The 15,729-nt window shown below is 42.9% G+C and overlaps 1 protein-coding gene across 1 annotated transcript in view; it reads right to left on the bottom strand.

Moving 5' to 3' along the window:
* The window catches only part of LOC140732391 (nuclease EXOG, mitochondrial-like), a 75,216-nt gene that overhangs the window by 56,544 nt on the left and 2,943 nt on the right, over window positions 1-15,729 (bottom strand). Inside the window, exons 2-4 of the mRNA XM_073054974.1 lie at window positions 11,423-11,572; window positions 9,875-10,014; window positions 1,262-1,338 (exon numbers count right to left, since the gene is read on the bottom strand). Of these exons, the coding sequence (XP_072911075.1) occupies window positions 1,262-1,338; window positions 9,875-10,014; window positions 11,423-11,572 (367 nt within the window). The remainder of the gene's footprint in view (window positions 1-1,261; window positions 1,339-9,874; window positions 10,015-11,422; window positions 11,573-15,729) is intronic.

Here is a 15,729-nt window from a genome sequence, read left to right as displayed (position 1 = left end):
TCCTCTGAGGTTGGGTGTGAGTATAACTAGAACTCACAGGAGAAGGGTGAAAGGTAAAAGTGTTAAGGGGAACCTGTGGAGGAATTTATCCACTCATCAGGTGGTACAAATGTGGAACAAGCTGCTAGTGGAAATGATGGCTATGGATTCGATTGCAACATTTAGACGTTTGGATAACGACATGAATGGATAGGCTATGGAGAGCTATAGTCTAGGTACATGTCGATGGGACTAGGCAGAACAACAGTTTGTCATGGATTAAATGGACTAAGGGGTCTATTTCTGAACCGTAGTCTCTATAACTTTATGATGTTACCAAATCCTCCTTTAAGTGGAACACCCTGATTAACTTGTGGGAGATCCTGGCATACGATCAGTCAGTATGGAGAAACATGTTCAGGGTGGCACTGAGGAAGCTGGATATTATTGGGAGAAGGAAGTCCAGCACTAACAGAAGAGATTCTCCTCCTTTCTAATTATTCACCCCTCTTCCCAGATTATCAAGCAACTCCTGTCACACTTGCAGTAGAGGCACCAAAATTGCATTACTGCAGAACTGGAGAGGAAGCAAGTGACCCCCAAACCAAGGGTCTACCTAAGTGCAGGGTTCTCAATTATTGTTAACTGTGTATATAAAATGGCTTCTCTGTAGCGTTATAATGAAATGGCTTCTTTGTATGTAACTGATGAGGTAATGCTGTTTAGTTGAAATGTTTGGGTTATAATTATCGATAACGGAGGAACTAACCAATGGAAGCTATGTTATTCTACCTGTACGTGTGGGAACCTGGAGTCAGTGCGCGGGCTTTTCGGGTGGAGAACTGAAGAGGACGGACGTACTGGACGCTTTCTGGTCGACCACCGAGGTTGGTCCCAGGCGGTAGGTCAAGGAGGTCAGAGAAGATCGAATGGCAGACAGAAGGCTTCGTTAATTGAGCTCCAATGGTTGTGCACAAACTGATTGAACTCTGATAAGTTTTGACACCCTTTTCTTTCTTTTTATATTGTATCACTATTAATTACCTAGTTCCAGTAAGATTTACAAAGCGTAGTCTATAAAATGTACATTTTGTGCCGTCTGACATTGTATGTGCGAGTTTGTACCAGTGTGCATTACACAGCATCTATGCAAACGGGAGACACGGTTTGGCAGGTGGATGCATTTTCCCCTAGACAAACACAAGCCGATAGCCCTAAGCATTACTTAAGAAAATAAAGGTCACATGATTGAAGTATAAATTTAGGAAATTTTGATGCTCACCGGTTCCAGAAGCCAGCATTGTTTTCATAATTTTGAGGTACAATGTTGGATAGATAGAAGGTTTCTGCCATAGCTTTCTGCAAAGGAGAACAAAACACACCACAGATTCAGTTAACATAATTAATCTTTGTTTAAAGGACAAACTCTTTATACAAGGGCTAATCAAAATGACAAAGCAATGATAACGAGAGACTACCACTGTACATTCTTTCTAATGTGCACATGCTGAACTTTAACCATTGTTTGCAAATTAAATGTAGATATATTTTAAATCAGCAAGTACTGATTGTTTAGAAACACAGAACACCTACAGCACAATACAGGCCCTTCGGCCCACAAAGTTGTGCTGAACATGTCCCTACCTCAGAAATTACTAGGGTTACCCATAGCCCTCTATTTTTGAAGCTCTATGCACCTATCCAAAAGTCTCTTAAAAGACCCTATCATATCCGCCTTCACCACCGTCACCAGCAGCCCATTCCACACTCTCACAACTCTGTGTAAAAAAACTTACGCCTGACATCTCCTCTGTACCTACTCCCCAGCACCTTAAACCTGTGCCCTCTTGTGACAGCCATTTCACCCCTGGGAATAAGCTTCTGACTATCCACACTATCAATGCCTCTCATCATCTTATACACCTCCATCAGGTCACCTCTCATCCTCCGTCGCTCCAAGAAGCAAAGGCCGAGTTCACTCAACCTATTCTCAGAAGGCATGCTCACCAATCCAGGCAACATCCTTGTAAATCTCCTCTGCACCATTTCTATGGCTTCCTCATCATTCCTGTAGTGAGGCAACCAGAACTGAGCACGGTACTCCAAGTGGGGTCTGACCAGGGTCCTCTATAGCTGCAACATTACCTCTCGGCTCCTAAATTCAATTCAACGATTAATGAAGGCCAATACACCATATGCCTTCTTAACCACAGAGTCAACCTGCACAGCTGCTTTGAGCGTCCTATGGACTCAGACCCTGAGATCCTTCTGATCCACCACACTACCAAGAGTCTTACCATTAATACTATATTCTGCCATCATATTTGACCTATCAAAATGAACCACTTCACATTTATCTGGGTTGAACTCCATCTGCCACTTCTCAGCCCAGTTTTGCATTCTATCAATGTCCCGCTGTAGCCTCTGACAGCCCTCCACACTATCCACACCACCTCCAACCTTCGTGTCATCAGCAAACTTACTAACCCATCCCTCCACTTCCTCATCCAGGTCATTTATAAAAATCACAAAGAGTAAGGGTCCCAGAACAGATCCCTGAGGCACACCACTGGTGACTGACCTCCATGCAGAATATGACCTGTCTAACAACCACTCTTTACCTTCTGTGGGCAAGCCAGTTCTGGATCCACAAAGCAATGTCCCCTTGGATCTCATGCCTCCTTACTTTCTCAATAAGCCTTGCATGGGGTACCTTATCAAATGCCTTGATGAAATCCATATACACTACATCTACTGCTCTTCCTTCATCAATCTGTTTGGTCACATCCTCAAAAAATTAAATCAGGCTTGTAAGGCACGACCTGCCCTTGACAAAGCCAAGCTGACTATTCCTAATCATATTATACCTCTCCAAATGTTCATAAATCCTGCCTCTCAGGATCTTCTCCATCAACTTACCAACCACTGAAGTAAGACTCACTGGTCTATAATTTCCTGGGCTATCTCTACTCCCTTTCTTGAATAAAGGAACAACATCCGCAACTTTCCAATCCTCCGGAACCTCTCCTGTCTCCATTGGTGATTGAAAGATCACCAGAGGTTTAGCAATCTCCTCCTATACCTCCCACAGTAGCCTGGGGAACATCTCATCCGGTTTTGGTGACTTATCCAACTTGATGCTTTCCAAAAGCTCCAGCACATCCTCTTTCTCAATATCTACATGCTCAAACTTTTTAGTCTGCTGCAAGGTATCACCAAGATTCTTTTCCATAGTGAATACTGAAGAAAAGCATTCATTAAGTACCTCTGCTATTTCCTCTGGTTCCATACACACTTTCCTACTGTCACACTTTATAGGTCCTATTCTTTCATGTCTTATCCTCTTGCTCTTCACATACTTGTCGAACGCCTTGGGGTTTTCCTTAATCCTGCCTGCCAAGGCCTTCTCATGGCCCCTTCTGGCTCTCCTAATTTCCTTTTTAAGCTCCTTCCTGTTAGCCTTATAATCTTCTAAATCTCTAACATTACCTAGCTCTCTGAACCTTTTGTAAGCTTTTCTTTTTTGATGACTAGATTACAGCCTTTGAACACCACGGTTCCTGTACCCCACCATAACTTCCCTGTCTCATTGGAACATACCTATTCAGAACTCCACACAAATATCCCCTGAACATTTGCCACATTTCTTCCATACTTTTTCTTGAGAACATCTGTTCCCAATTTAAACTTCCAATTTCCTGCCTGATAGCCTTATAATTCCCCTTAATCAAATTAAACGCTTTTCTAACTTGACTGTTCCTATCTCTCTCCAATGCTATTGTAAAGGAGATACAGTAAAATTATGATCACTATCTCCAAAATGCTCTCCCACTGAGAGATCTGACACCTGACCAGGTTCATTTCCCAATACCAAATCAAGTACAGCCTCTCCTCTTGTAGGCTTATCTACATATTGTGTCAAGAAACCTTCCTGAACACACCTAACAAACTCCACCCCATCTAAACCCCTTGCTCTAAGGAGATGCCAATCAATATTTGGGAAATTAAAATCTCCCATCACGACAACTCTGTTATTATTACACTTTTCCACGATCCATTTCCCTATCTGCTCCTCAATATCCCTGTTACTATTGGGCGGCCTATAAAAAACACTGTAAAGTTATTGACCCCTTCCTGTTCCTAACCTCCATCCACAGAGACTCCATAGACAATCGCTCCATGACGTCCACCTTTTCTGCAGCCGTGACACTATCTCTGATCAACAGTGCCATGCCCCCACCTCTTTTGCCTCCCTCCTGTCCTTTCTGAAACATCTAAAATCCGGCACTTGAAGTAACCATTCCTGTCCCTGAGCCATCCAAGTCTCTGTAATGGCCACAACTTCATAGCTCCAAGTACTGATCCACACGCTAAGCTCATCCGCTTTGTTCACAATACTCTTGCGTTAAAATAGATACATCTCAAACCATCGGTCTGAGTGCATCCCTTCTCTATCACCTGCCTATCCTCCCTTTCACACTATCTCCAAACTTTCTCTATTTGTGAGCCAACCGCCTCTTTCACTTCAGTTCGGTTCCCACCCCCCAACAATTTTAGTTTAAACTCTCCTCAGTAGCCTTAGCAAACTTCCCCACCAGGTTATTGGTCCCCCTGGGATTCAAGTGCAACCCGTTCTTTTCATACAGGTAACACCTGCCCCAAAAGAGGTCCCAATGATCCAGAAATCTGAATCCCTGTCCCCTGCTCCAATCCCTCAGCCACGCATTTATCATCCAACTCATTCTATTCCTATACTCACTGTCGCATGGCACGGGCAGTAATCCTGAGATTACTAACTTTGCAGTCCTGCTTCTCAACTTCCTTCCTAACTCCTTGTAGTCTATTTTCAGGACCTCTTCCCTTTTCCTACCTATGTCATTGGTACCAATATGTACCACGACTTCTGGCTATTCTCCCTCCCACTAAAGAATATCTTGGACACGATCCAAAACATCTTGGACCCTGGCACCCGGGAGCCAAACTACCATCCAAGTTTCTTTCCTGCGTCCACAGAATCGCCTGTCTGACCCCCTAACTATAGAGTCCCCTATCACTGCTGCCTTCCTCTTCCTTTCCCTACTCTTCTGAGCCACAGGGCCAGACTCTGTGCCAGAGGCACGGCCACTGTTGCTTCCCCCAGGCAGGCTGTCTCCCCCCCAACAGTACTCAAACTTATTGTCAAGGGGTACACCCACAGGGGTACTCTCTAGTACCTGACTCTTGCCCTTCTTTCTCCTGTTATCCACTTGTCTGTCTCCCATGGCCCCAGTGTGACCACCCGCCTATAACTCCTTTCTATCACCTCCTCGTTCTCCCTGACTAAACGAAGGTCATCGAGCTGCAACACCAGTTCCCTAACGAGGTCCCTTAGGTGCTGCAGCTCAACATACCGGGTGCAGATATGGCTGTCCAGGAGGCTGGGAGACTCCAGGACCTCCCACATCTGACACCGAGCACAGAAAAACAGCCTCACGCACATACTTCTTTTCTGCAATTAACACAGGTAAACATACCTCGCCTTATTACCCCCTAAGCCCGTTGAGCCAAAGCCCTATCACTCTGCTGCCCACTGGATATGGCTGTCTTCTTTCAAAACTTTTCCAGCTCTACTGGCTGATGTCACCCACCTGCGCAGTCTTGCCTCTCTTTTACCCCGAGTAGTAAAACGCTTTTGTTCCAGAAATCCTTAGCCTCTCCACTCACAGCCTTCTTGCTCTGACTCACTCTTCAATACCATATAAAAATTTGAATCTGACACTAAATATGGTCTGTAATATCCATTCAGTACATCAATCAAGTCCAGGCACCAACTCTGAGTTGTGGACATGCAGAGAAAGACATAAACCCAACACGTAGCCCTCTTCAATCATAATCTCTGATTGCCAAGGGAAGGCTCAAGATTTGGGAATTTATTCCCAATGAGGGAATGAGGAGAGATTTGATACAGGTACTCAAAATGATGTGGGGGATAGGGTAAATGCAAGTAGACTTTTTTCCCCTCAGTTAAGGCTAGACGTCATACGTTAAGGGTAAAAGGTGAAATATTTAAGAGGAAGCCGAGGGGGAACTTCACTCAGATGGTGTGAGTGTGAATCGAGCTGGCAATGGAAATTGTAGATGCGGGTTGAACTGGACCATTTGAGTGAAGTTTGGAGAGGTGTATGGATGAGAGGAGTACGAAGGGCACTGGTCTGGGTGCGGGTCTATGGGACTAACTAGAATAACAGTTCTTTTGAACTAGACGGGCCGAAGGGCCAGTTTCTGTTCTGTACTGGTCTGTGACTCTAAGATTTTTATAAGTCATCTTTCAACACCACGCTTGCTGTAAAGAATGTCTCCCCAACATCAGGCTGTTTCAGTATAAATCTGTACCTTACCTAACAAAGTATTCTACGTCTTTTTCAGGAGGGCTGTACTTGCAGAGCCATTAACATCGTCAATGATCCTTCACAACCACCCAACAATCTCTTTGACCCTCCCTAAAATATATTAATTTATGCATTATGTGTGTGAGTTATGAATATGTACTGTGTTGTGCACTTTGGTTCGGAGGAATGTTGTTCCATTTGGCAGTATAAATGTGCATAGTTGAAAGATAATGAACTTGGAACTTTTTCAGAACCCCATACACTTGTCCCACTACTTTAGGTGATCCACACTCCAAGGTCTCTCTGCCTGTTCACTGCTCAACATTCTCCAACGTAATGTATGTTGCCTTGCCTTGCTGCGTCATCCCAGAAGGATCACCTGCTTTCTAGTTACCTGTCATTTTATCCTGTTACCTACCTCAAACATTCTGCAGGATTTGGTGGAGAGGCAGGTCACAGGGAGTCTACAGAAGAACTTGGACAGATTCGGAGAATGGGCAAAGAAGTGGCAGATGGAATACAGTGTCGGGAAGTGTATGGTCACGCACTTTGGGAGGAAGAATAATGGCATAGACTACCTTTTCAATGGGGAGCAAATTCAGAAATCAGAGGTGCAAAGGGACTTTGGAGTCTAGTGCAGGATTCACTAAAGGTTAACTTGCAGATTGAGTTGGTAGTAAGGATGGCAAATGTAATGTTAGCATTCGTTTTGAGAGGACTAGAATATAAAAGCAACAATACAATGCTGCGGCTTTATAAGGTGTCTCACAGACCATATTTGGAGAATTGTGAGCAGTTTTGGCCCCATATCTAAGGGGGAATCTAAGGGGATGGTCCAGAAGAGGTTTACAAGTATGATTCCAGGAATAAAAGGGTTAACATATGAGGAGTGTTTGATAGCTCTGGGCTTTTTCTCACTTGAGTTTAGAAGAATGAGGGAGTTCTCACTGAAACCAAATGAATTTTAAAGGACCTGGATAAAATTGAAATGGAGAGCATGTTTTTAATAGTCGGAGAGTCCAGGTCCAGAGCACACAGCCTCAGAATAGTAGAGTTTCCCTTTAGAATAGAGGTGAGGAGGAATCTCTTTAGTCAGAGGGTGGTGAATATGTGGAATTCATTACCAAAGATGGCTGTGGAGGCCAAATCATTGGTTATATTTAAAGCAGAGGTCAATATGTTATTTATTAGTAAGGACATTAAAGATTACGGGAGGAAAGCTGGAGAATAGAAAGTTGAAGAGGGAAAATAAATCAGCCATGATTGATGGGCAGAGCATACAGTACTTGATGGGCTGAATGCCTATTTCTGGTTTTTTTGGGTCTTTATCCAAGGATATGGGAGACCAAAAAAAGCAATCCGGGGGCAGAGGTTTAGGGTTAAGAGGGGAAAAGTTTAAAGGGGCCTGGGGGCAACTTCTTCATACAGAGAGTGGTGAGCATATGGGATGAGCTACCAGAGTAAGCAGTTGAGCAGGTAAAATAGCACCATTTAACAAGCACTTCAATAGGTACTTGGAAGAGAGCAGGTGGAGGGAGATGGACAGAAAGGAAATTAGTCAGCATGGACTCATTGAGTTGAAGGGCTTGTATCATGCTGTTATGACTATATGAGGAATTACCCTGAAACACAGAGAACCAAAACAGCAATATTAAACCCATGCGCACATGTCCTATCTCTCAAAGTGCCCGGTTTCAATGAGACACACTTTAGGCAGTCAAACTACTGAGTGTGGTGGAAGGGCAGCATCACCTGTGCTTAACTGTACAACACTGCCATCTTCTGGCTATCAAGTGGACCAACATCTCACAATCTCAGTCCATGATAAATTAACAGAAAAGCATAGAAGTACCTGGCATAAACAAATTATATCTCAAAGCACATTATAGTCAATTAATAATTTTTTTCAAAAGTAGCCCTTCAAAAAAATATAACAAGCACAAATTTTAACACCAGTGCTGACTGAATTATTTTTAAGTCAATGGGGCAGGTAAGTACTGACAACTAGATGGATAACATTTTAAACTTGCAGTTGAGCCAAGTGGAATTGCGAGTTGTGAGGAAGCAGCAAAGAGGCTTCAGATATTTAGACAATTTGAGTGAGCGAGCAGCAAATACACAACTGGATGGTCCCCAGCCCAGCTGCAAAAGGAGGAGGGTTGGGCTTGGGTCTAGCAACCCCATCCCATTAAAAACCCAGAGCTACAGAAATGCCAACAGAAGCTCCAAAGAGCTCATCTCTGGGAGGGGAAGGATCTTTGAAGATGGGCTACACTGAGGTCAACTAGAAAGACGGGCCCAGGATAGAGGACGGTGATGAACTGCTGTCGGCAGCCTATGTCGCAGTAGGGGTGATGGGCTTGTAGGGTGGGGGGAGCAGATACAGTACAATGGGAATAAATAATAACTTTTTGGTAGGAGAAACAGAAAGGCAGAAAATGATGTACAAAGTGATCAGCTTGGCATCTGATGAAATTTGTACACAAATGTATAAAATTATGATAAATGTAGATAAGGTGCATGGCAAGTCTTTTCCCCAGGATAAAGGAGTCTAAAACTAGAGGGTGAGAGGGGAAAGGTTTAAAGGGTCCCAAAGGGAAACTTGTTCACTAGAGAGGATGGCAGATATATGGAATGAATTATCACAGGAAGCTGTAGAAGCAGGTACAATAAAAATATTTAAAAGACATTTAGATAGATAAGGCTTTGAGGGATAAGATTCATAGGCAGGCAAAGACTAGCTCAGACTGCCATCTTGGTTCACATGGATGATTTAAGTCAGAAGTCAAAGTAAAGTTTATACGTTACCCTATACTACCTTAAGATTCCTGGTTCAGGCACAAGAACCCCCAAGTCACTTTGCACTTCTGATTTCTGGATTTTCTCCCCATTTAGAAAATAGTCTATGCCTTTATTCCTTCTACCAAAGTGTATGACCATACACTTCCTTACACTGTCTTCCATCTGACTCTTCTTTGCTCATTTTCCCAACCTGCCCAAGATTCCATACTTCCACAACACTGCCTGCTCCTCCACTTATCTTCATATTGTCTGAAAACTTGGCCACAAAGCCATTAATTCTGCCGTCCAGATCACTTAACATATAACATGAAAAGTAGCAGACCCAACACAGTCCCTATAGAACACCACTAATCACCAGCAGCCAACCAGGACCCTCCCCCCTCTTTAATGTCATTTACTATCTACCTTATCTGTGCCTCTCATAATTTTAAACATTTTTGTAAGGTCGCCCCTCATTCTCCTACATTTCAAAGTGATTATCTTGACCAGAGCCACATTATGTCTGAAACTGATGGTGTGGAACCTAAGGCTTTTGCAGTACAAGTCAGATGTAAATGACTGGGCCCTAGTTTTTTCAAACTGCATCCTCTTGCGTTACTGAAGGTGCCTCAACAGCTACCCTGTCAGGCCTCCTTTGGGTAAGGTTACTCCTCATTCTTCTAAACTTCAGGGAAGACACATGCACGTGCACACACACATAAAACAGTATGCAGATTGATCTATACCAGTGAGTACTTGTTGTCTCCTGCTGGAACCATGTGTCCTCGGCTCCAGCCACTGTTGATGTAGTCCTCATTGACGGCGCTGAAACAGGGTGGCACAGCAGGGTCTGGTTTAAACTTGCAGTATTTCCGATCAGCTGTTCCTGTTCAAAACCACAGTGCAATGTAAATATATTTCCATGGTGAATTCTGGTTTTTCAGCTTATTCAGGTTAACGACTCCATCTGTTACTAGAAAGGAAATTAAACCTTAAGACCATTCAGTTGTTGAACAATCATTCGGTTTCTCCTCTCCATAGAAGCTGCCTGACCTGCTGAGTTCCTTCAGCATTCTGTGTGTGTTACACTGGACTTCCAGCAACTGCAGAATCTTTTGTGCTTATGGTTGTTGAACATGCTACTTATCTTAATGCTGGAATCCTACAAAAAGAAAGTGGAGGATTTTTGATGACCACACACACAAAATCTGGGTAATTTAAAAATGTTTCTTCTCTCTCTCTTTTTTTTTTACACAAGTGGTCGGAATGAGAAGGTGGAGAATACGGACTCAACAGCAACCTTTCAAAAAGAATAGCCTAAGCATTCAAAGAAGAAAATTCCTCCCAGAAATGAGCAGAGGACTGATTGGACTGCTCTTTTAAAGAGTCAGCATATACTGTGGACTCAACGGGCAAAAGAGTCGCAGAAGGGGTTCTGTAGTTTATGGACATTCCAGCAAGTGTTAATCTAGAGCCTTTCTCGGGACACCTGTAGTGAGGAGTTCCCACAGGTCCTCTGCCTCTCCTCTTTTAACTATTTGCAAACTTGATCAGATCCCTTGGGATTTTGTCCTAACCTTGGGACAAGTCAAATCAGGTTAGGACTTTGACAGTGAATGGTAGAGCCCTGGGGCATACTTAGAACAGAGGGGCGTGGGGGGTACAAGTATATTGTTCCTTTGCAGTGACAATCACAGGTAGACAAGGTGGTGAAGAAGACATTTGCCTACTGGCCTTCATCAGTCAGGGCACTGAGCATAGGAGCTGGGAAGTTATGTTACATTCACTTCACACATACCCACCAATTGAGAGCAAGTTAATCCATGAACGAGTAGTCTTTGGGATACTGCAAGTCTGTGACTTATTGATGCTTTGCTGCGCGCTTGAGTGCTCGGTGGGAGGAGCTGATGCTTTTTTGCTGGTGGGGGAGGACTGGTCGTCGCTTTGCCACTGCTTATGCATGGGAGGGGGAAACTGGGGGGGGGGACTTTGGGGTTCTAACATTTAACTGTCATTCGTTCTTTGGAGCACCTCTCTGTTTTCGTGGATGTTTGCAAAGAAAAAGAATTTCAGGATGTATATTGTATACATTTCTCTGACATTAAACGTATCTATTGAATGCTTCTGTCTTTTATAGTTCATTGAGGTCAATCTACACACCCACTCCTTTAAACCTGTAACACCCATAAGGATGGATCATGGTGATTGGTGAGAAATCATCATGGGGCAGGGCAAGGGTCAGCTCAATGCTAGATCCTTGAAGGGCTCAGTTTCACTTAACCAGTTTAATGTACCTTGCACCTTTTCTTTCGTGATGTGCTCGAGAACCCATCTGGGTGTCCTCTTGGCCTGATCATATGAGGAGATGTGATTGGTGCAATAACGGATGTCTGAACCAAGCAGAGGCAAGCCAAACTTTTCCAGCAGATTGTCCTCCAAGTGCTCTACAGAGAAAAATCAAAGTCAAAGTCAAGGTCATTGTCATATGGGGCAGTCCATGTATGTACAGAGCCACTGGAAAACTTACTTGCAAGCAACAACAAACACAATATCGTATAAAATCATTCACAAGAAAAAAACATAAATTATTCATGATATTTACAAAAAAGGACAAAATTAGAACAAAAATAATTAATTTTAATGCAAAGTAATCAAAGTGTTGTTATACAGACATAGTGAGTAAGTCTGTGCCATTTGGTTTACAAACTAACTGGTTGAGATGAAGTTGCTGTTCTTGAACCTGGTGCTGTGGGACTTCAGACTGCTGTACCTTCTTCCCAATGGTAGCTGAGAGAAGATGGCATTGCCTGGATTGCAGTACTTCTGAGCATTGGCAGAGGAACCGGGACAATCACAATTTTCAAACAATGGGCCATCTAGAGTCAGAGACTAGTTCGAGCACAAGCTCTGCAGATTAGACACCAAAAATTAGGTCCACCAATCGCACAACATCATCAGATGCAGCACCTGTTCTAACAAGCAATGAGACTGCAGACACTGAAATCAAAGTTCAAAGTAAATTTATTGGCAAAGTACATATATGCCATATACCACCGAGATTCATTTTCTTGAGAGCATTCACAGTAAATACCAAGTACAATGAAAATCTACAAAGATAAACGACCAATGTACAAAAGATGACAAATTGACCATATTCAAAATGAAAAACATCTCATAATAATAATAAATAATAAAAAAAATTGAGACCATGAGTTATAGAGTCCTTGAAAGTGAGTCCATAGGTTGTGGAATCAATTCTGCATTGTGATGAGTAAAGTTATCCATGCTGGCTCAGGCGCCTGATGGTTGAAGAGTATTTACTGTTCCTGAACCTGGTGGTGTGGGACTTGAGGCTCCTACCGAGGTGCTAGAAAGTTTGTGAACCCTGTAGAATTTTCTCAATTTCTACATAAACATGACCTAAAATATGGTCAGATCTTCACACATCCTAAAACTAGATAAAGAGAACCCAATAAATAACACAAAAACATTACATATATTTGTTGAAACAAGTATATGAACCTCTGGGGTAATGCCTTCTTCAAAAACTATTTGGAGTGAGGTGTTCCAATCAATGAGTTGAGATTGGAGGTGTGGGTTGTAGAGGTGCCCTGCCATATAAAAAAGGCACACAAAGTCAGGTTACTGACAAAGCTTCCTCTTCTCAATAAAGATCTCTTTATGTGCACCATGCCTCGATCAAAACTTTCAGAGAACCTTAGAACTGTAGAGGTGCAAGAAGCTGGAAAAGGCTACAAATGCATTTCTAAAGACCTGAACGTTCATCAGTCCACAGTAAGAGAACGCAAGATGAATGCCCTGGCAGCAGGGTGTTCCGAAGTCTCACAACCTGGGGGAAGAAGCTATTCCCCAGCCTATGAATCTATAAATCCTTGTTCTTATACTGACAGTAGGAAGTCAGAGAGATTGTGGGACCGATAGGAGGGGTCCTTGACAATGCTGAGGGTAGTGCTTCTGGTATGTGTCCTGCATTAATGTATGGTTCCTATGGTTCCTATGTCTGAAGTCACATCTCACCACAACTTTCACCATTTTCGCCAGCACTCCTCCCATTATCAACATAAAACAGTAAGACTAGGAGCAGAATTAGGCCATTTGGCCCATTCAGTCTGCTCCACCATTCCACCATGGTTTATTTATTATCCTTCTGAACCCCATTCCCCTGCCTTCGCTCCCACACCCTTTCTAATCAGAAACCTATTGCTTTAAGTATAACCAGATTTGAATTCTACAGCTGTCGTGGCATTGAATTCCAAATTCACCACCATCTGGCTAAAGAAATTTCTCACGCGGAAGTTGCTGTATGCAAGGGCTAACGTAATATCCTGGCAAGGACAGACTACAGATAGTGTACAGACAGTCCAGGCAAGGAAGGTCTTTGAAAAGTATAACCTTCCTTTGCACAGCAAAGGGACTGGAGATAAGGTAAGCAATCCAAAGCACACACAACTAAGGGACAATTGCTTTACTAACTCCAACATGTTACTGGTTATTAACTTGTAGTTTCTATTGACTTTTAATACCTGTATTGTGAATGGCAACTGTTCTTGCAAATAAGGAATTCAAACATATGTAATTTATCAAATGGTCTATATCTGTAACTGATAAGCTAATTTTGTATGAAAATAGCATTTTTCTGTCCAAGGTGACAGGGACCATGCTTGTACACAAGTAAAATAAAGTGTGATCGAGTCCTAAGAGTGTGTATGTTCTGGATCCAGTTATTTTACTTTAATGGTGACAACTCATCACTGTGCTAAAGGGATATCCCTCTATACTGAGACTGTGCCCTCTAGTCAAAGACTCCCCCATTATATGGAACATCCTCTCCACATCCACTCCATCAAAAGACCATAAGATATAGGAGCAGGATAGGCCATTTGGCCCATCAAGTTTACTCCATCATTTCATCAAGGCTGATCCATTACCCTCGAACCTCAATCTCCTGCCTTCTTCCCATAAATCCTCATGCCCTGACTAAACTTCAGGAGAGAAAGATGAGCACGTGCTCAGAGACAGACAAGGGGCTATGATTGACTATATTTCTCACTGATTAAAGCATCGAGGAAGAGTGAAACATCAAGGCAAATGAAGGGAGAAAGCAGTTCTTGGAGGGCTGCTGGCTCCAGGCACTGGGGTTGATATATTTCTTTCAACTGCTTGTGTGATTTTCTGTATTCTATGGCTGTCTGGAGAGGATAAGTTTCAGAGTTGCATTCTGCATATACTTTGATGGTGAGGTGAACCTTTGAATCAAGAACCTATCAAATTCTGCTTAAATACACCCAACCACTTGCTCTCCACAGCCGCCTGTGGCAACAAATTCCACAGATTTACCACTTCCTGGCTGAATAAATTCCTCATCTCTATTTTCTAAATGGACATCACTCTAATCTGAGGCCGTGTCCTCTGGCCCTAGACTCCCTCACCATAGGAAACATCTTCTCTGCATACACTCTATCGAAGCCTTTCAATATTCGATGTTTCAGTGAGACTCCCCCCCACCCCCCGCCCACCCACAACTCCACATTCTTCTGAATTCCAGTGAGTACTGGCCCAAAGCCATCAATCGGTCCTCATATGATAATCTTTTCATTCCTGGAATTAACCCTCTCCAAGCCTCAGCACATCCTTTCTTAGACAAGGGGGTCCAAACTGCTCACAATACTCCAAGTGAGGCCTTACCAGTACCTCATAAAGCCTCAACATTACTTGCTTTTATATTCTAGTTCTCTCAAAACAAATGCTAACATTGCAGTTGCCTTCCTCACCACAGACTCAACCAGCAAATTAACCTTCAGGGAATCCTGCGTGAGGACTCCCGAGTCCCTTTGCATCATAGATATTTGATTTTTTTTCCATTTAGAAAAGTCAACTCTTTCATTTCTTTTACCAAAGTGCATGACCATAAACTTCCTGACACTGTATTCCATCTGCCATTTCTTTACCCATTCTCCTAATCCCAAGTCCTTCTCTAGCCTCTCTACTTCCTCAATGCTACCTACCCTCCATCTATCTTTGTATTGTCCAGAAACTTGGCCACAAAGCCATCAATTCCATTATCCAAATCATGAGGTCCCTGTGCAAGACCACCTGGATGTTCTTCAACACTCTGGGATAATGTTCCATGGACAGATGAGACAAAAGTTGAACTTTCTGGCAGAAATGCACATTGCTATGTTTGGGTTTTGGAATGGCCGAGTCAAAGACCGGAACTTAATCCTGTAGAAATGTTGTGGAAGGACCTGAAGCAAGCAGTTCATGCAAGGAAGCCCACCAACATCCCAAAGTTGAAGCAGCTTTGTAAAGAGGAATGGCCTAAAATTGCTCCAAGTCGATGTGCAGGACTGATCAAGATACTGGAAGCACTTGCTTTAAGTTACTGCTGTTCAACGGGGTCACTCCAGTTACTGAAAGCAAAGGTTCACATACTTTTTCCAACAAATATATGTAACATTGGATCATTTTCCTCAATAAATGAACAAGTATGATGTTGTTGTTAATTATTTAACTGGTTACTCTTTATCTAGCTTTAGGAGTTATATGAAAATCTGATCACATTTTAGGTCATATTTATGCA

The sequence above is a fragment of the Hemitrygon akajei genome, chromosome 8 (assembly GCF_048418815.1).
Source record: "Hemitrygon akajei chromosome 8, sHemAka1.3, whole genome shotgun sequence".
Classification (NCBI taxonomy): domain Eukaryota; kingdom Metazoa; phylum Chordata; class Chondrichthyes; order Myliobatiformes; family Dasyatidae; genus Hemitrygon; species Hemitrygon akajei.
The sequence above is the reverse complement of the archived record's forward strand: the minus strand, read 5'-3'. Positions and strand labels throughout refer to the sequence as shown.